Source organism: Ylistrum balloti, unplaced genomic scaffold (genome assembly GCF_031769215.1).
Source record: "Ylistrum balloti isolate Yb309-2 unplaced genomic scaffold, AGI_CSIRO_Ybal_v1 Utg370142, whole genome shotgun sequence".
Taxonomy (NCBI): Eukaryota; Metazoa; Mollusca; class Bivalvia; order Pectinida; family Pectinidae; genus Ylistrum; species Ylistrum balloti.
The window spans coordinates 438,794-462,374 of NW_026782148.1; the positions used below are offsets into that span (position 1 = coordinate 438,794).

The 23,581-nt window shown below is 32.5% G+C and overlaps 1 protein-coding gene across 1 annotated transcript; it reads right to left on the minus strand.

Moving 5' to 3' along the window:
• LOC132550743 (galanin receptor type 1-like) lies at positions 1 to 23,012 on the minus strand. Its single transcript, XM_060214835.1, has 3 exons — positions 22,646 to 23,012; positions 842 to 959; positions 1 to 709 (listed from the first exon to the last, which is right to left on the minus strand). The coding sequence occupies exons 1-3, from the start codon at positions 23,010 to 23,012 to the stop codon at positions 1 to 3; spliced, it is 1,194 nt and encodes a 397-aa protein (XP_060070818.1).
• Positions 23,013 to 23,581: the final 569 nt, after the last annotated feature.

A 23,581-nucleotide genomic window follows, 5' to 3' on the forward strand; every position in this document is an offset into this window, starting at 1 on the left:
TCACGTCTGTGTGTAAAGCAAGTCTGCTGGACGAACTGTAATAAATAATGGTTGCCTACCATTTACATTGTCTCTTCTGGGAGGCAAAGAAAGGAGTTCCCGCTGTTCTCGTCTACGAGTTCGTGGTAAGTTGGACATCACTTCTCCTTCTTCACCAAACAACATCGTATTTATATTAACGTTTTCACAGATAAAGGTTGCCTTACAAAATTTTCTGAAAGTTTTACTTACGAAGCAGTAAATGACGGGATTCGTTGCTGTAGTAGAATAGGAAAAACAAGGCGAGTAAATTTTCACATAGTACAAAAATTGATTGTTTGTCATTCCAAAACCATCCATAATGGCTGCCACGTGTAATGGAAGCCAGCAAATAGCAAAGGTCAAGGTCACGACAAAAAACACCTTTAGGATTCTCTGTCTTGTTTGAATGGTCGCTATGCGCATTTGATTAAATCGTAGTCCTACCGAAGAAATTGTTCTCATTTTCCTGGCTATTTCGATGTAGCAGAATCCCAAGATGAACAGCGGTATGGCATACATGAAAATGAATAGCATTGTAACGTATATTTTCATTTGAGCTTTCTCGAGAGTTTCCATACAAAACGTCTTAAACGACACAATCTCCCGGGTAATCCTGATTACGGGTGAAAATGCGGTGATAGAAATGAACCAAATAGCAACAAGGATACGGAGCGTCCTGTTTTTCGTTCTGCAATACAAATTATAATAACATTAAATAAAAATATATATACTGTATATACATTAACTTCCGAATGTTCTTACACAAATGTAGCATAAACTTGGTGAATAAAAGAATGTAAAGTAATTGTTTATCACTAACCTCAATGTTCTTGACATAACAGGATGAACAACTGCCATGTAACGGTCAATGCCTATAGCTGTCAAGGTCATCACGTGAAGAGACATACAACAAACCATGAGGTAGGATGCTAGTTTACCTAAAAATAAAGAGGTCGCTTGGTAACTTTTAAACAGATGTTTTATACAAATGATAAACATGTCAATAACACCTAATAAAACAATGGTTTCATTCTCTGAGGATTTGTCTGTGCTTGCTTAGGAACATAAATTATGGAAAACAACAAGACTAGTTACGAAAATCAAAGTTCGGCAATCTAGTGTTCAATTTTAATAGGGAAACGCGAAAAAAAAATATTTATATATATATAATCAATGAAGTAATAACGACAGTACAGACAAGTTGAATTGTCAACTTTCGAGGCAACCTGCCCCTTTATCAAGACACAAAAATAACATAAATTGCATCACAAACACAGAACATAAAAACAAATACAAAGTTATAAAGTTAAATTAAGAGAGGTGGTACAAATTTAGGTGTCTCGATAACTCATTCGTCCGATGGACGCCGAAGGCCTTTTATAACGGACAAAAAATCATTCTAAGTTATGGTATGGAAGATGGTGATTAAAATATAAAAATGTTATATATTTCGATGTATTTTGTTAATTCAATAATGAATTAGTTTAAAGGGAGTATGCCATTGATCTATTCCGAGAAACGTTTGCTTTGTTTCAAGATTACAGGATTTTAATACTTTTTTTTTCAATTAGGGGACAATTCATAAAAGTATGTACGTAGAAATTGCATAAGCAAACCTATTTCTCTTATTTTTTCCTTCTAAAGACGATAAAATTGAAAATAAACAGCAAAGCAGTTTACAAAAAGAAAGTTTTGTATAAGTACCTCAATACGACACGACATTTTTTAATATTAGTGTAATATGATGCTATTTTTACAATTGCTTACTTAGTATTTAAGTTACGTGATAAACAGAATATTACATTAGTTCCATTGTATTGGAAATTTACTTCACTCGTCACAAATGTCTTAATTTACCTCGATAGAAGCTGGGTAAAATAAATTACTTTTATACGTTTCATAACAGAAACAGAAACTCTAGTCTTATTTATCCTATATAAAACTTGGACGGACACTAGATACAAAGGAGAGATGAGAGGAAATGTCAAGCAATATATCAGGCAGAAAAACGAGGATTCAAGAATTCAAGAAAGGTGCAGAAACTTTAATGCCATTGTTTCCGAGTTCCCAAGCACTGGGCACCGTGCCCTGACGTGCCGTAGATAATCACACATATCGTCATCTTTGTAAGTGTTGTTGGTAACAGAAGATCTACTCTTAAAAGATTGTACATAAAAAAGTCGACCTTTAGAGAATATTGCGCTCCTTTATGCAATGGATTCCCTTGGTGCTGTTTGTATTCACTTATAATTATGTTAGCGTTGCTAGCCACAATATGAACATAATGGTAAAAGACGTTCATTGGATTATGAAAACAATTTGGCACTTGTAATTAAGGCAACGGAAGGAGTATTATCGTCTGTTTATGATCAGCTATCCTCAGTACTTATCAACCCATGCATTGTACTCCAGATCTGGCTACAGCTGGGGACTTAGCAGACACTCGGTGATACCATTTTTTTCAATATATTGTTATTCTTTCTAGTAACAATATCTAAACAAGCACGTGGTCATTGCAAAATGAAAGCCTTTTTATGCGTCTACTTCGGATAGATACATATCAGATCAAACCTATAAAAAGTAGGCATATATTGAATAAGAACATGCCAATATATGGACTGAAACTTTGTTCAAATTAATGACATTGACTCACTTTCAAGGTCACACGTGTCGAATAACTTAAAGTCTAGACGTGGCAGCTTTTCAATAATCAAAAGGCCCAGGTAACTGATACTGAGCAAGCAGCACACATGGATAAAGGGCTACGATGTTTGTTCAAATGAATGACCTTGACCTACTTTCAATGTCGACAGGATCAAATATATTGAAATCTTTTAACGACTCCTTAACACTAGCCAACAGTCCACGGTAATGATATTGGGTCTGTAGTAAGCTAGGGTGAGGAGTTACCAAACTGTCAAGTGAATGACCTTGACCTATTTCCAATAACAGTAGCATAAAACGTGTCCAGAACTTTAAACTTCTTTTCAATATCTACCTAGCCTTAGGTCAGGGTATTTGTGAAGTAGCTTGCTTGGGGAATGGGCTTTCGGGTAAGCAGAAATTGACTTATTTTGATTTTTTTCCTTTATTAGCTTCAGAACAAGTGAGCGTTTCAGGTCCATTGAGTCCATTGTTTGTTTAAGTTATGGATGTGCCAGTTGTGCTTTCATATTGGTATGAAGGTTAAACATATGTTTACATACCGAACTGATACACACTCTACGGAGAGAATTTAATCAAACACACCCATAATTTTATAGCATGTATTGTATTTTGCATTATCATCTGAAACAAACTGATTAGTGTAATGAATGCTTCAAAGCTTTTATTACAATCAAACACCAAATATTGAACAAAAGAACTAATAAAATCATTTTAAGACGTAAAATCTACGCTGATTCCCAGCTCAGTGTAGGCGATGGACCAAGTTCATAGAGTTAGTACAAATAAAACGCTGACATTCAAGTAGACGAAATGGAAGCAACGGAAACAGGGGATATGTTGGCATTCGGAACCCAGTAAAAATCGAAAACATCAATATTTGTAATTTGTATGTTACAGGACCAGTCGTGCATTGTGATATAACCTAACTTTCCATACAGACAAACCACATACCAATCTCGCTAACTATTAGAACACATGTTGACATTCTATTTCGTAAACATTAAAGAAGAACATTGTTTATGACCATAGTTTATATCGTAGACTCAAATTAGAAAATTGTTTACGGCTATAGTTAATGCAGTAGACAATAGAGAGGAAATTGTTTACGACTGTTGTTTATGCAGAAGACAATAAAGAGGAAATTGTTTACGACTGTAGTATATGCAGTAGGCAATAGAGAGGAAATTGTTTACGACTGTTGTTTATGCAGTAGACAATAAAGAGGAAACTGTTTACGACTGTAGTTTATGCAGAAGACAATAAAGAGGAAATTGTTTATGACTGTAGCTTATGCAGAAGACAATAAAGAGGAAATTGTTTATGACTGTTGTTTATGCAGTAGACAATAAAGAGGAAATTGTTTATGACTGTTGTTTATGCAGTAGACAATAAAGATGAAATTGTTTACGACTGTAGTTTATGCAGAAGACAATAAAGAGGAAATTGTTTATGACTGTAGCTTATGCAGAAGACAATAAAGAGGAAATTGTTTATGACTGTAGTTTATGCAGTAGACAATAAAGAGGAAATTGTTTACGACTGTTGTTTATGCTGAGAGACAATAAAGAGGAAATTGTTTACGACTGTAGTTTATGCAGAAGACAATAAAGAGGAAATTGTTTATGACTGTTGTTTATGCAGTAGACAATAAAGAGGAAATTGTTTATGACTGTTGTTTATGCAGTAGACAATAAAGAGGAAACTGTTTACGACTGTTGTTTATGCAGAAGACAATAAAGAGGAAATTATTTACGAATAAAGTTTATGCAGAAGACAATAGAGAGAAAACTTTTTACGAGTAAGGTTTATGCAGAAGACAATAGAGAGAAAACTGTTTACGATAATGGTTTATGTTGCAGACGATAAAGAGGAAATTGTTGACGATAATTGTTTATGTTGCAGACGATAGAAAGGAAATTGTTGACGATAATTGTTTATGTTGCAGACGATAGAGAGGAAATTGTTGACGATAATTGTTTATAATGATATAATAATAATATACAACATTTATATAGCGCCCTATATAATTTAACAAATTCTTCTAAGACACTTTACAGTGCATGTACAATTTCAGTCGTGGTATCAATAATACATTAGACATCTACATATATGCATGATATGCTGATCATTGTGTCCGCATGATCTCCAGAAAAACACCACATGTATGTACATGTAGCAAAAAATACTAGTCTAAGAAAAAGCATACCTGAACAGATTGGTCTTAACACCCTTTTTGAAAATGGCGAGTGTTGTTGCCTTCCTGGATTGTGATGGTAGGTTTTTCCACAGTGTGGCGGCAACCTTCCCAAAACAACGGTCACCATAAGTCACAGTACGCGACTTAGACACACATAGCAGGGACTTAGCCTCTGACCGTAATGAACGTGAAGGCTGATAGGGAGTGACAAACTCTGTTAGATAACCAGGAGCTGTTCCATCGAGTACTTTGTAGGTGTGCATCAGAATCTTGTACTGTGACCTATAATGCACAGGTAACCAATGTAAGTAATGTAGCACGGATGTAATGTGCTCACGTTTTCTAGTACTGGAAACCAGACGCGCAGCAGTGTTCTGGACTTTCTGCATGCGTCTAGTTGCCGAGTCAGAGATTCCATAAAAAAGGGCGTTCCCATAGTCCAGGCGAGAAGTCACAAGTGAATGTAACAGTGTCTTGCATGCATTCGTAGTGATAAACTGCCGAATACGTCCAATATTCCGAAGTTGGTAGTAACAGCTTTTTGCAATATCATCCATCTGTTTTTCCATGGTCATTGAACTGTTGAAGTGTACGCCCAGGATTTTAACAACTGGAGCTGCCTTAATGGTTTTTATTTCAACCTTAAGCTGGATATCGTGTGTCTGTTGATGCTTTGGTGCGAAAACAATGAGTTCCGTCTTATCCTGGTTAAGCTTAAGCTTATTGGCGTCCATCCAGACACTTATGTCTACCAGGCAGGCATCCATGTTATGCGCGATGGTATCCCAGTTATGTTGGGGTCTGATAACCATATAGATCTGTTTGTCGTCTGCAAAACAATGGTAAAGCAGGTTATGGCGACGACAGATCTCACCAATTGGTTTCGAGTATAGACAGTACATGCGAGGTCCAAGCACCGACCCTTGTGGAACATCAAATCCGAGGATTTTATCATCGGATGTGGCTGATACTATGGCCACACACTGTCGTCTGTCACTCAAATAGGACTGGCCCCAGCGTAAAGCGTCCCCAGTGACTCTATAAAAGTAATCCTGACGTTTAAAAAGTATGCTATGATCAATGACGTCAAATGCCGCGGATAGGTCCAGCATGACAAGCACTGCTCTGCACTTGTTATCTAAGGCTGCAACAATATCGTTGTGTACGCGAAGGAGTGCTGTTTCAGTGGAGTGTCTTGTGCGGTAGGCTGACAGCAGGTTGTCGTGCAGACTGTTTGCCTGCAGATGCAGCTCTAAACGCTTGGAAACAATCTCCTCTAGTATCTTAGATAAGAATGGAAGATTTAATACGGGACGTTAGTTTTTTAATTCCTCCTTGTTCAGCCTAGACCTCTTAATTAATGGTTTGACATTAGCCTTCTTGTTCCACAATGGTACCTTTGACTCGGCCAATGATTTGTTCATGATCGAGGTAATCAAAGGAAGCAATGCTTCAAGACATTACTTCTTAAAGTTATCTGAAGGTTAGTCATCGAGAGAAACAAATGATGACAGAGATCTACATCAGTTAAAGTTATCTGAAGGAAATTCACCGAGAGAAATAAATGATGACAGAGATCTACATCAGTTAAAGTTATCTGAAGGATAGTCACCGAGAGAAACAAATGATGACAGAGATCTACATCAGTTAAAGTTATCTGAAGGAAATTCACCGAGAGAAACAAATGATGACAGTCAAAGCTATGTGACATTTCCTGTTAAAATCATCAGACGAATCAAAAGTGCAGTTTATGATGGGTTATCGCGCCTCCAATATTCCAATGTTCTTTCGATTTCCTTCATTCACCTTCTTGGTTCATAACCAAAACGCTTAGTACAACTGACGAGTCCCAAAGGACGGAACAGCTAGAAGATGCAGTTTAATTTATTATTTGGCTCTACTGTAACTAATTACGTTTGTATTGAAAAGTGCTTTTCACTCGTGTGGCTACTGTAAAATCCCACTGCGGTTTAAAAAAACACATGTTGATTAAACTCTACTTGAATGGATGACACAAAGAACTTAGACTAGGAAAGTGCTTCACGCACTCCAAATCAATACGCCCAAAGACTACGAGTGGCACCTTAACTGTTTTGTATTTGCGTTAATTACTTTCTAATGAAAAAATAGAAAATATACATATTCTATAACATATTCATATATATCTTTGTATGTGCTTTTCATGAAACAAACATATCAAGCGCTAAATCATCTGAATGCAATCATTCGATCTCCAAACAGAATACAAATCTTCATAAGCCTTCTATAAATCATTTCTTTATCAAAATGCCGTAACTGTGGCAAATGTTGACGAATTTTAGCCGATATTAAACTCATTTAGGATCTCACTAGGATAAAGCAATACAAATCAAGGTTTAATTCTGGCAACAAAAAAATAAATTTATTTGACAAAATAGAAGAGACTGTCTACTTTTGTTTTAAATTCCTGCAACTATATCCCACTCTTTCGAGATCATAATGTTACAACGAAAATACCAGATAACAAATTTAGGTTAAATCTTACACTAAAAATGAAAGTTATTTGACGGAAACTAAATACAATATCCATTTCAAGGATTTTATCCAATGTTGAACTTTTTAAATTATTTCTCTTGCCTACAACCCTTGATTCGTGAAAAAATATAAATTATCCAAAAATAATCATACATACACGAAAATATTATCATACTTAGAAATAACAATACATGTACGACAACTTCATAATAACCAGAAATAACCATACATATACGACAAGTTCATAATAACCAGAAATAACCATACATATACGACAACTTCATAATAACCAGAAACAACCATACATATACGACAACTTCATAATAACCAGAAATAACCATGCATGTACATACATATACGACACCTTTATAATATCAACAAGAAAATACAATACATATAAGACACATTTAAAATAACCAGAAATAACCATACATATACGACAAGTTCATAATAACCAGAAATAACTATACATGTACGAAAACTTCATAATAACCAGAAATAACCATACATATACGACAAGTTCATAATAACCAGAAATAACCATACATGTACGACAACTTCATAATAACCAGAAATAACCATACATATACGACAACTTTATAATAACCAGAAATAACCATACATATACGACACCTTTATAATAACCAGAAATAACCATACATATACGACAAGTTCATAATAACCAGAAATAACCATACATGTACGACAACTTCATAATAACCAGAAATAACCATACATATACGACAAGTTCATAATAACCAGAAATAACCATACATGTACGACAACTTCATGATAACCAGAAATAACCATACATATACGACACCTTTATAATAACCAGAAATAACCATACATATACGACAAGTTCATAATAACCAGAAATAACCATATATATACAACAACTTTTTAATAACCAGAAATAACAATACCTATACGACAACTTTATAATGACCAGAAATAACCATAATAACCATACATGTACGTAAACGTCATAATAACCATAACAGGAAATAACCATACATATACGACACCTTTATAATAACCAGAAATAACCATACATATACGACAAGTTCATAATAACCAGAAATAATCATACATATACGACAAGTTCATAATAACCAGAAATAACCATACATATACGACAACTTTATAATAACCAGAAATAACCATACATATACGACAACTTCATAATAACCAGAAATAACCATACATATACGACAACTTTATAATAACCAGATATAACCATAATAACCATACATTTACGACAACTTCATTAAAACCAGAAATAACCATACCTATATGACACCTTTATAATAACCAGAAATAACCATACATATACGACAAGTTCATAATAACCAGAAATAACCATACATATACGACACCTTTATAATAACCAGAAATAACCACACATATACGACAAGTTCATAATAACCGGAAATAACCATACATGTACGACAACTTCATAATAACCAGAAATAACCATACATATACGACAAGTTCATAATAACCAGAAATAGCCATACATGTACGACCACTTCATAATAACCAAAAATAACCATTCATATACGACAACTTTATAATAACCAGAAATAACCATACATATACGACACCTTTATAATAACCAGAAATAACCATACATATACGACAACTTCATGATAACCAGAAATAACCTTACATATACGACAACTTCATAATAACCAGAAATAACCATACATATACGACAACTTCAGGATACCGAGAAATAACCATGCATGTACGACAACTTCATAATAACCAGAAATAACCATATATATACGACAACTTTATAATGACCAGAAATAACCATAATAACCATACATGTACGCCAACTTCATAATAACCATAACAGGAAATAACCATACATATACGACACCTTCATAATAACCAGAAATAACCATACATATACGACAAGTTCATAATAACCAGAAATAATCATACATATACGACAAGTTCATAATAACCAGAAATAACCATACATATACGACAACTTTATAATAACCAGAAATAACCATACATATACGACAAGTTCATAATAACCAGAAATAACCATACATATACGACAACTTCATAATAACCAGAAATAACCATACATATACGACAACTTTATAATAACCAGATATAACCATAATAACCATACATTTACGACAACTTCATTAAAACCAGAAATAACCATACCTATATGACACCTTTATAATAACCAGAAATAACCATACATATACGACAAGTTCATAATAACCAGAAATAACCATACATATACGACACCTTTATAATAACCAGAAATAACCATACATGTACGACAACTTCATAATAACCAGAAATAACCATACATATACGACAAGTTCATAATAACCAGAAATAGCCATACATGTACGACCACTTCATAATAACCATACATATACGACAACTTTATAATAACCAGAAATAACCATACATATACGACACCTTCATGATAACCAGAAATAACCATACCTATACGACAACTTTATAATGACCAGAAATAACCATAATAACCCTACATGTACGCCAACTTCATAATAACCATAACAGGAAATAACCATACATATACGACACCTTCATAATAACCAGAAATAACCATAGATATATGACACATTTATAATAACCAAAAATAACCATACATATACGACAAGTTCATAATAACCAGAAATAACCATACATATACGACAAGTTCATAATAACCAGAATTAACCATACATGTACGACAACTTCATAATAACCAGAAATAACCATACATGTACGACAACTTCATAATAACCAGAAATAACCATACATGTACGACAACTTCATAATAACAAGAAATAACCATACGTATACGACAAGTTCATAATAACCAGAAATAGCCATACATGTACGACCACTTCATAATAACCAGAAATAACCATACATATACAACACCTTGATAATAACCAGAAATAACCATACATATACGACACCTTTATAATAACCAGAAATAACCATACATATACGACAAGTTCATAATAACCAGAAATAACCATACATATACGACAAGTTCATAATAACCAGAAATAACCATACATGTACGACAACTTCATAATAACCAGAAATAACCATACATGTACGACAACTTCATAATAACCAGAAATAGCCATACATGTACGACCACTTCATAATAACCAGAAATAACCATACATATACAACACCTTGATAATAACCAGAAATAACCATACATATACGACACCTTTATAATAACCAGAAATAACCATACATATACGACAACTTTATAATAACCAGAAATAACCATAATAACTATACATGTACGCCAACTTCATAATAACCATAACCAGAAATAACCATACATATACGACAACTTCATCATAACCAGAAATAACCATATATATACGACAACTTTATAATAACCAGATATAACCATAATAACCATACATGTACGCCAACTTCATAATAACCATAACCAGAAATAACCATACATATACGACAACTTTATAATAACCAAAAATAACCATACATATACGACAACTTCATCATAACCAGAAATAACCATACATATACAACAACTTTATAATGACCAGAAATAACCATACATGTACGACAACTTCATAATAACCAGAAATAACCATACATATACGACAAGTTCATAATAACCAGAAATAACCATGCATGTACATACATATACGACACCTTTATAATAACCAGAAATAACCATACATGTAGGACAAGTTCATAATAACCAGAAATAACCATACATATACGACAACTTTATAATAACCAGAAATAACCATAATAAACAGAAATAACCATACATATACGACAACTTGATAATAACCAGAAATAACAATACATATACGACAAGTTGATAATAACAAGAAATAACCATACATGTACGACAACATTATAATTACCAGAAATAACCATACATATACGGCAACTTTATAATAACCAGAAATAACCATACATACGACAACTTTATAATAACCAGAAATAACCATACATGTACGACAACTTTATAATAACCAGAAATAACAAAACATATACGACACTTTTATAATAACCAGAAATAACCATACATGTACGACAACATTATAATAACCAGAAATAACCATACCTATACGACAACTTTATAATAACCAGAAATAACCATACATTCGACAACTTTATAATAACCAGAAATAACCATACATATACGACAACTTCATAATAACCAGAAATACATTACGACAACAGAAATAACCATACATAATAACCAGAAATAACCATACATATACGACAACCTTTATAATAACCAGAAATAACATACATACATAATACGAAACACCATACATATTTCATAATAACCAGAAATAACCATACATATACGACAACTTTATAATAACCAGAAATAACATATATACATATATACGACACCTTTATCATAACCAGAATAACTTTATAATAACCAGAAATAACCATACATATACGACAACTTCATAATAACCAGAAACAACCATACATATACGACAACTTCATAATAACCAGAAATAACCATACATATATAATAACCAGAAATAACCATACATATACGACAACTTCATAATAACCAGAAATAACCATACATACGACAACTTTATAATAACCAGAAATAACCATACATATATGACAACGTCATAATAACCAAAAATAACAATACATGTACGAGAACTTTATAATAACCAGAAATAACCATATATATACGACAACTTTATAATAACCAGAAATAACCATACATATACGACAAGTTCATAATAACCAGAAATAACCATACACGTACGAGAACTTTATAATAACCAGAAATAACCATAAATATACGAACACTTCATAATAACCAGAAATAACAAAACATATACGACACTTTTATAATAACCAGAAATAACCATATATGTACGACAACTTTCAAATAACCAGAATTAACCATACATATACGACAAGTTCATAATAACCAGAAATAACCATACATGTACGACAACTTCATAATAACCAGACAACGTTCATAATAACCAGAAATAACCATACATATACGACACCTTTATAATAACCAGAAATAACCATACATATACGACACCTTTATAATAACCAGAAATAACCATACATATACGACACCTTTATAATAACCAGAAATAACCATACATATACGACACCTTTATAATAACCAGAAATAACTATACCTATACGAAAAGTTCATAATAACCAGAAATAACCATACATGTACGACAACTTCATAATAACCAGAAATAACCATAATAACCATACATGTACGCCAACTTCATAATAACCATAACTAGAAATAACCATACATATACGACACCTTGATAATAACCAGAAATAACCATACATGTACGACAACTTCATAATAACCAGAAATAACCATACATATACGAAAAGTTCATAATAACCAGAAACAACCATACATATACGACAACTTTATAATAACCAGAAATAACCATATATATACGACAACTTCATAATAACCAGAAATAACCATACATATACGACAAGTTCATAATAACCAGAAATAACCATACACGTACGAGAACTTTATAATAACCAGAAATAACCATATATATACGAACACTTCATAATAACCAGAAATAACAAAACATATACGACACTTTTATAATAACCAGAAATAACCATATATGTACGACAACTTTCAAATAACCAGAATTAACCATACATGTACGACAACTTCATAATTACCAGAAATAACCATACATATACGAAAAACTCATAATAACCAGAAATAGCCATACATATACAACTTTATAATAACCAGAAATAACCATACATGTACGACAACTTTATAATAACCAGAAATAACCATAATAAACAGAAATAACCATACATATACGACAACTTCATAATAACCAGAAATAACCATACATGTACGACAACATTATAATAACCAGAAATAACCATACATATACGACAGGTTCATAATAACCATAAATAACCATACATGTACGACAAGTTGATAATAACCAGAAATATCCATACATATACGACACCTTTATAATAACCAGAAATAACCATACATATACGACAACTTCATAATTACCAGAAATAACCATACATACGACAACTTCATAATTATCAGAAATAACCATACATACGACAACTTTATAATAACCAGAAATAACCATACATGTACGACAAGTTCATTAAAGCCAGAAATAGCCATACATATACGACAACTTTATAATAACCAGAAATAACAATACATATACTACAAGTTGATAATAACAAGAAATAACCATACATGTACGACAACATTATAATTACCAGAAATAACCATACATATACGGCAAGTTCATAATAACCAAAAATAACCATACATATACGACAACTTTATAATTACCAGAAATAACCATACATATACAACAACTTCATAATAACCAGAAATAACCATACATGTACGACAACATTATAATTACCAGAAATAACCATACATATACGGCAAGTTCATAATAACCAAAAATAACCATACATGTACGACAACTTCATAATAACCAGAAATAACCATACATGTACGACAACTTCATAATAACCAGAAATAACCATATATATACAACAAATTGATAATAACCAGAAATAACCATATCTATACCACAACTTCATAATAACCAGAAATAACCATACATATACAACAACTTCATAATAACCAGAAATAACCATACATGTACGAGAACTTTATAATAACCAGAAATAACCATACATACGACAACTTCATAATTACCAGAAATAACCATATCTCTACGACAAGTTCATAATAACCAGAAATAACCATACATGTACGACAAGTTCATAATAACCAGAAATAACCATACATATACGACAACTTTATAATAACCAGAAATAACCATATCTATACGACAACTTTATGATAACCAGAAATAACCATACATATACAACAACTTCATAATAACCAGAAATAACCATACATGTACGAGAACTTGATAATAACCAGAAATAACCATATATATACGACAAATTTATAATAACCAGAAATGACCATAATAAACAGAAATAACCATACATATACGACAACTTTGTAATAACCAGAATTAACCATACATGTACGAAAAGTTCATAAAAACCAGAAATAACCATACATATACGACACTTTTATAATAACCAAAAATAACCATACCTTTACGATAACTTTATAATAACCAGAAATAACCATAATAAACAGAAATAACCATACATATACGACAAGTTCATAATAACCAGAAATAACCATACATGTACGACAACATTATAATAACCAGAAATAACCATACATACGACAACTTTAAAATAACCAGAATTAACCATACATGTACGACAAGTTCATAATAACCAGAAATAGCCATACATGTACGACAACATTATAATAACCAGAAATAACCATACATATACAACAACTTTATAATAACCAGAAATAACAATACATATACGACAAGTTGATAATAACAAGAAATAACCATACATGTACGACAACATTATAATTACCAGAAATAACCATACATATACGACAAGTTCATAATAACCAGAAATAACCATACATATACGACAACTTCATAATAACCAGAAATAACAATACATATACGACAAGTTGATAATAACAAAAATAACCATACATGTACGACAACTTTATAATAACCAGAAATAGCCATACATGTACGACAACATTATAATAACCAGAAATAACCATACATATACAACAACTTCATAATAACCAAAAATAACCATACATGTACGACAAGTTCATAATAACCAGAAATAACCATACATATACGACAACTTCATAATAACCAGAAATAACCATACATGTACGAGAACTTTATAATAACCAGAAATAACCGTATATATACGACAACTTTATAATAACCAGAAATGACCATAATAAACAGAAATAACCATACATCTACGACAAGTTCATAATAACCAGAAATAACCATACATGTACGACAACATTATAATAACCAGAAATAACCATACATACGACAACTTTAAAATAACCAGAATTAACCATACATGTACGACAAGTTCATAATAACCAGAAATAGCCATACATGTACGACAACATTATAATAACCAGAAATAACCATACATATACAACAACTTTATAATAACCAGAAATAACAATACATATACGACAAGTTGATAATAACAAGAAATAACCATACATGTACGACAACATTATAATTACCAGAAATAACCATACATATACGACAAGTTCATAATAACCAGAAATAACCATACATATACGACAACTTCATAATAACCAGAAATAACAATACATATACGACAAGTTGATAATAACAAAAATAACCATACATGTACGACAACTTTATAATAACCAGAAATAGCCATACATGTACGACAACATTATAATAACCAGAAATAACCATACATATACAACAACTTCATAATAACCAAAAATAACCATACATGTACGACAAGTTCATAATAACCAGAAATAACCATACATATACGACAACTTCATAATAACCAGAAATAACCATACATGTACGAGAACTTTATAATAACCAGAAATAACCATATATATACGACAACTTTATAATAACCAGAAATGACCATAATAAACAGAAATAACCATACATATACGACAATTTTGTAATAACCAGAAATAATCATACATATACGACACCTTTATCATAACCAGAAATACCCATACATGTACAACAACTTTAAAATAACCAGAATTAACCATACATGTACGACAAGTTCATAATAACCAGAAATAACCATACATACGACAAGTTCATAATAACCAGAAATAGCCATACATATACGACATTATAATAACCAGAAATAACCATACCTTTACGATAACTTTATAATAACCAGAAATAACCATAATAAACAGAAATAACCATACATATACGACAAGTTCATAATAACCAGAAATACCCATACATGTACGACAACTTTCAAATAACCAGAAATAACCATACATATACGACACTTTTATAATAACCAGAAACAACCATACATATACGATACTTTTATAATAACCAGAAATAACCATACATACGACAAGTTCATAATAACCAGAAATAGCCATACATATACGACAACATTATAATAACCAGAAATAACCATACCTTTACGATAACTTTATAATAACCAGAAATAACCATAATAAACAGAAATAACCATACATATACGACAAGTTCATAATAACCAGAAATACCCATACATGTACGACAACTTTCAAATAACCAGAAATAACCATACATATACGACACTTTTATAATAACCAGAAACAACCATACATATACGATACTTTTATAATAACCAGAAATAACCATACATACGACAAGTTCATAATAACCAGAAATAGCCATACATATACGACAACATTATAATAACCAGAAATAACCATACCTTTACGATAACTTTATAATAACCAGAAATAACCATAATAAACAAAATAACCATACATATACGACAAGTTCATAATAACCAGAAATACCCATACATGTACGACAACTTTCAAATAACCAGAATTAACCATACATGTACGACAACTTCATAATTACCAGAAATAACCATACATGTACGACAACATTATAATAACCAGAAATAACCATACATATACGACACTTTTATAATAACCAGAAATAACCATACATATACGACAAGTTGATAATAACAAGAAATAACCATACATGTACGACAACATTATAATTACCAGAAATAACCATACATATACAGTATAACATTGTATAACTTAAAAGAGATTTACCGACAAGTTACTGCGTAGTAAATACGCTGTTATGTTTTTTGAACACGATATAATTGTTCAGACTGTACGCCAGAGAAAACAAATGACTGCACTTTGTGTCGTTACATGTTATCTAACACAATATAGGAAAAAAGCAAACACAACAGCATAGTCCAAGTCGCTTGAGACGAAACATGAACTGATATCATATTCAGGCAATACGGCATTATATTGCGCTTGAAAACAATACCTGGATAAATTGATGGCCTGTGTGATTTTCTTGTCAACATTCGTCGTAATCCAAGTCTTGGTTCTTTAGTTAGTGTTTCTCATAACAGTTAAAAAACTATTGTAAGTATTGCAATATGTATATACTGTTAGCCACCTGGAATACCTCAATAACCCGAATATTTAAGAATCATTTGATAAAGGTTCTCAGATAGAAGCTTCTGGTGGCCTGAAAGTTTTAATTCTCTCCTTGTGTGCACAACATATTTTCACAAAATATATCTCCATTCGTCACAGAGTAAATGATATCGTGAAAGCAATTACGACGGGATGACAGATAGATGGGTAAGGGAACAATGTGGCCTTAAAGAAAAAGTTGAATAATTAATGAAAGAGTGCTGAGAGGTTAAACATGTTCTGCTGATATCTGTTGTATAGACATTACATCATATCCAAGCATGCTTAGGTTGTCAATGATACGAGCTTCATCAAGCCCGTATTGGCATCTCTCAAAACACTGTACGATGTAATTACAGTTGTAATTTAGTTGTGACATTCTGCCGTATTAAATATTAACTGGCTCCTATGTCAATAGCGGGGATGCATGCAAATAAGAAATGAATAAAAATGGTTGATACAAATTGTCTGCAATAAGGAGTGAGCAGCTGTAACAGAATTGCTTATAGATATCATTAAAATAACGTCACCGCTGAGATAATGTTACCACTGAAATAATATCATCACCAAAATAATATTACCACAGAAATAATATCATCACCAAAATAATATTACCACAGAAATAATATTAGCACTGAAATTATATTACCACAGAAATAATATCATCACCAAAATAATATTACCACAGAAATAATATCATCACCAAAATAATATTACCACAGAAATAATATCATCACCAAAATAATATTACCACAGAAATAATATCATCACCAAAATAATATTACCACAGAAATAATATCACTGAAATTATATAACTACAGAAATAATATCATCACTAAACCTTTATTGCTACTGAAATAATCTCATCACCAAACTAATGTTACCACTGAAGTAATATTACCACTGAAATATTATTAGCACTGAAATCATATAACCGCTGAGATGATATTAGCATTTAATTAATATCAACGATGAAATATTAATACCACAGAAATGATATCATTACTGAAGTAATATTCGCAGTGTATCATTATTCACTGAAAAAATATAAGTAGTGATTCAATATTTCCACTGAAATAATATTAGCAGTGAATCTGTATTACCAATGAAGTGAGATTACCACTAAAATAAGATAATTACTAAGATTGTAAGGGTTCTATAATAGATTTCTCAATACGGACATTAATGCCAGAGGATGTAAATGAATCCAGTCTCTCCGTGTCTTCTACATATATGTACCTTTTTAAAACATGGTCATTAAGATCTGTTTCACATTATGGCATTGGCAATGCGTGTTGGTTTAGACATTTCATTACCTTATAATGTTAATTCTAGATCACCGCTTAGGGTCGGTAATAACAACTGCAGAATGATATGTTACCACTCCTTAATATAGTATTGCTCAAAGGCAATATGACCGTAGTAAGTTATTTCATAGTCAGTGTAATATTGATCAAACAATATGACTGTAGTAAGCTGTATTTGCCTCAGAACAGCAGTAATAAAAGACAATATGATTATAAAAACTATACCACCCTAAGTATAATAGTTTTAAGAATGAATGACATTTTCGCAATTAACTTCTAGATATCTTGAAACTTTTACACAGTGATTATGTTACCATGTGAATAGGATTTTCTCAAAATCTAAGCATTCCCATGACTTGACAATTTTTTTGGTAAAAAAGGTAACAAAAATGGTTACTTTTCTATATTTTTTCATTTATTCATTTTTTTCTTGTAAAAATCTTGAAAATCATGAGGAAACCTATTAACTGAAAAAAATCAATATCTACTTCACAAATATCTTATTTAAGACAAAATTACAAAACAATATTTACAAAGTAGGTCAAATTTATGTTTAATGTACAGATTTCAATATTTTCACTTGAAATATTCACATAGCACATTGCTTTTAAAAACTCAAGTAAAAGATTGAAACAAAATATTGCAGAAATAGTTCTTATCCTACATTTGTAAATTTACATATGCAAGTGTTCCTTGTAATTATCGGGAACATTTTTGAGTGGGTAGTATTATTACCAAAGACATAAACTATGCATATAAAGAGTCCTAATAAGTCAGTTTTTGACAATTTTGCAACAAATGATGATATATCTTTATTAGCCTTTATTGGTCACTCATGAATTTATTGTATTAAAAATCTGCCTGGTGTGCCTACAACCTATGTTCGCATTAATTTTTTTACGCTAACACAATTTATTTCAGAAGCCATATTCAAAATAAGAGATCTGATTCCTATATCCGTCTCATCAACATGTGGACGTTCTCCTCCTTATAGTAGTCAGGATTATAAGTGTGAACAAGACACGTTGATATATAGTGAATTGGTGTTACTGGGGTCGGAGTACCATCGAGCTGTTAAAGGGTTTTCTAGGCTGAATGATATTACAAAAAGGCAGGAGACTTCCCATCATGCGGCTTTTTTTCAACTGAAAACTTAACATTTAACACTAACATATCAATTAGTTCGGTGTTTACCTGGTTAGATAAAGAATATTACTGATAAATAAAACTTAAAAAAATAACCCGTTCCAAGTTTCCTTTCAATTAAGAACTACTGCAAAGTCTTTGTTGCTACTGTACAAGCACCTCTGCCACGTTCAATTCTCCTAGACTGATAATCTTGTGACACACGAGTTCATCATTTCCAATGCATGTTGTTGTATAGCTGCTATATTTTTTTCTGTTTTTCTTTCTTTTTTTTCATTTTGATAAAGATAAATATGCTGACTTACATTCATGAAGTGATCAATTTTCCTATGTGATCTGCTTGCCTCACACACGATGTTGCGTAATGCTTCGCTGTGTATTCGAGGATCTATTGGTTATTGTTTGTTCTGATATCAAATGAAAATGATTTCGTTGCCATAGATTTGTTTTTGGAATTATGGCATTTTTGGACTCTCATCCTTCTTTAGCTCCCGGTCTTCTTTCTCTTTTTACTTTTGCAGCAGTCTTCATGCATTTGACTGTAATTCAGCGCAGGTTTCTGAGTTAACGGTTGTAAAGAATATCCATTCACTAACAAGAAACCTGTCTTTTCTAGAATACAGTGATAAAGTAATTCGAAAAAGAAATCTTTCGCGTGTGGAGGAACTACGTGTATATAGAATTATTATGTGGCCGAGTCACTGGCAACATTCATCTTATACAAAGCAAGAAATTACTCATGCCACTTTAGAAACTCTAATACATTGTAACTGCAGATACACAAAATGTTATCTAAAATAAGTTGTAATTTTAGATACCGGTACTCTAAAATCAAGGGAGACCAGCGCACATGCTCAAAATTCATGGTAAAGAAAAAACGATCTTTCACGTTGTTTTCACTTAATACAAAATGATTTAGTTTATTTTATTGATAAAACAAAGCAAACCCATTGTATGCTATGGTTTGATGAGTGTCGTCTGAAAACGTTACGCGGTTGCGGTTTCTGTGTTTGTAAATAGCTATTAATTTGAAGACGGGAGAAATTATATTCATAATAGCGAACATTAAAGCGCAACTGTTACTGTTTTAAGGTAATGTTAAAATTGTGCCGACAAAAGAAGACATTTTAAGCATACATTTAGCGTTAAAAGAGGTATGGTGTTATACCGTGACGGAGAACCTATTTCAGTCCACCGCCTTGATCGATCTGAAAATGCATGACTAATGACGACAGGTAAATGTACATTTGGAGGAAACGTGTTTAAATAGAGAACACGTACGTCCTGCATATGGTGTTAATTTACCGTGAATGTTCATGACAATATCTCGACTTCAGCTTGGAAATGTACAATAAAGTCAAAACAAAAGATTTATTAGTGGCTGGATAACCCCTTAATATGTGACATTATATAATCCTGAAGATACATTGAACATTGAGATGACATTCTACCAGGTCTCCAACACTGCCAAATAGGGCTTACGTCACTAGTACTATCATGAAACTCATCGGCTGCATTCGAAATTTGGCCAGTAATTGCCGCACTGCTTTCTCAAATAGGAAGAAGATTTATAACAACGGAACCAACAGGCAAACCAATGAGCATCAAACCAACTGCGACTTGTGAAAACCATACAAGGTTGGGTATGCAGGGGTGTTTGTATCCAGAAATAGAAAATTCATTATAAGAAAAGATAAATCACCACGCTTATCATACAGCCAGGTGGCAAGCTGTCCACGTTGGTTCCATTGTAGGAAAAGATCGTGATACGCGGCTGATGTAGAAGACCCTGTCATGTCTTTAATTTCCAAAACTGGTGGGGACATACGATGGTCATGGTCAATAAATTCCTTGTTATTAAAGACAAGACGTCATTGAAACTCCTGACACATTATCTTATGAATATCATTATTTTTGCTTAAGGAAATGCAAATTGGTCTAAATTTTACGATTCAATCAACGCCGAAGTTTGGTAAAATTGGGATAATTAGCGCTGTTCTTACAGAATATTACAGCCTAATTCCATTTTCATAAGTCAGAATGTCGGTCTTAATCCGGTTGTTTACCGAGAGTTGTAAATCTGAGCTGTAAAGTTTGATAGGATAACGTAGGAATAAGTCAGTAAATGATCACTCTTAACACTGCATTTAAGTCGAATACGGACATGTCGTGTAAAGGTGTGTTTAAAGTTGATTTTTAGGGATTCAGTGTTTGATTTCGCTTCCAGACAAATGTCCGACCAGCTGAAATCTGACAATTTAACGATGTTAAATGAAGTCTGAAAATAGTTTTATGGCTTAATACATAGTGAATTATATACCAAATTAAAAAAAATAGCTGTCGATTCAAACCACTCCCAGCGAGATATCTCGAGCTATTAAGTGACCATTATAAGTCTCCCTAAATTGGGCCTTTTCCCTAGGCCGATCTAGTTATCTTGTTCAGTAGAAGTGTATTGACGTTAGAGGCTGGTACCCGTGTCCGACCACATCCAGTTAATACAAATTGTAATGAAATTTATTCTCTGATAGCGATTTGTATTTTTACACAAGAACGCGTACTTATGTATGTTTGATTTATAATAATTCGTTAACATTGATTCGTGTTTGTAATGAAAATTTGTATACTTACAAAGCGTATTTCCGAAGGGCCAGTAGGATATCCAGTAAAACACGGCAGTAAAAGGCACACACAGGCATAGATAAAGCAAGTCCACTACCGCCAAGTTCAGTAAATATATGTTAGTAATTGTCCGAAAGGCCTTATTACGTAAAAACACAAAAATCACCATGGCGTTTCCCAAAATACCAACGATGAATATTACTAGAAACACCAGGGGTACGATCCGTCTCTCTGTCACGTCTGCTTCGCTCTCTAACACAAATGTATAGTTCAGATTCATGAGATCATCAGTCGATTCGTTAAAATTTTGAAATAAATTTTCAGCGTAAAAATCAAAATCGCCATTGAAAGGTGATGAGCCGTGATAGTCGTCCATGTTACCTTTGCTTGTGTCGTCTGCTCACTGTATCTTGCGGTCCGCTCTCGCGGCACAAGGAGGAGAAGAAATCCCGCAGCGCAAGTAACACAGCGACGTCTATAACGTAACACTCTTAAACGTAGGACACAATCCGATTTGTTTCTATATGGCTTTCGTCAAAAACTTGAACAACAATATCAGCAATGACAAGAATTAACAAAACTCTCAGAAAATAATAATAAAATATTCAAATGCTGTCATCATTAGCCATTTGTTGTAAAGTGCACTGATGAAGTATTGAAGTGAGACGCGATCGTGTGCGTGTGATCTAAACAAGAATCTTATTGTAACGGAATATACAGGTGTCGACTTCATTAATACAAAGATATCATACACTGGCCTAAAGCATCCAAATGTAGAGCTAAGCGTGGTTTTCTGTTCGGATTAAATAAAAGAAATGCCACTAAGCGTGGCCATTGGCTTGTGGCCAAGTCGTCGCGTGGAGAGTAGGAGGTCGATGACCTGTTGCCCGCGGACTGCCTTCAAGTGGCTGCAACTGCAAATGTACAACGCTGTTAATAACATTT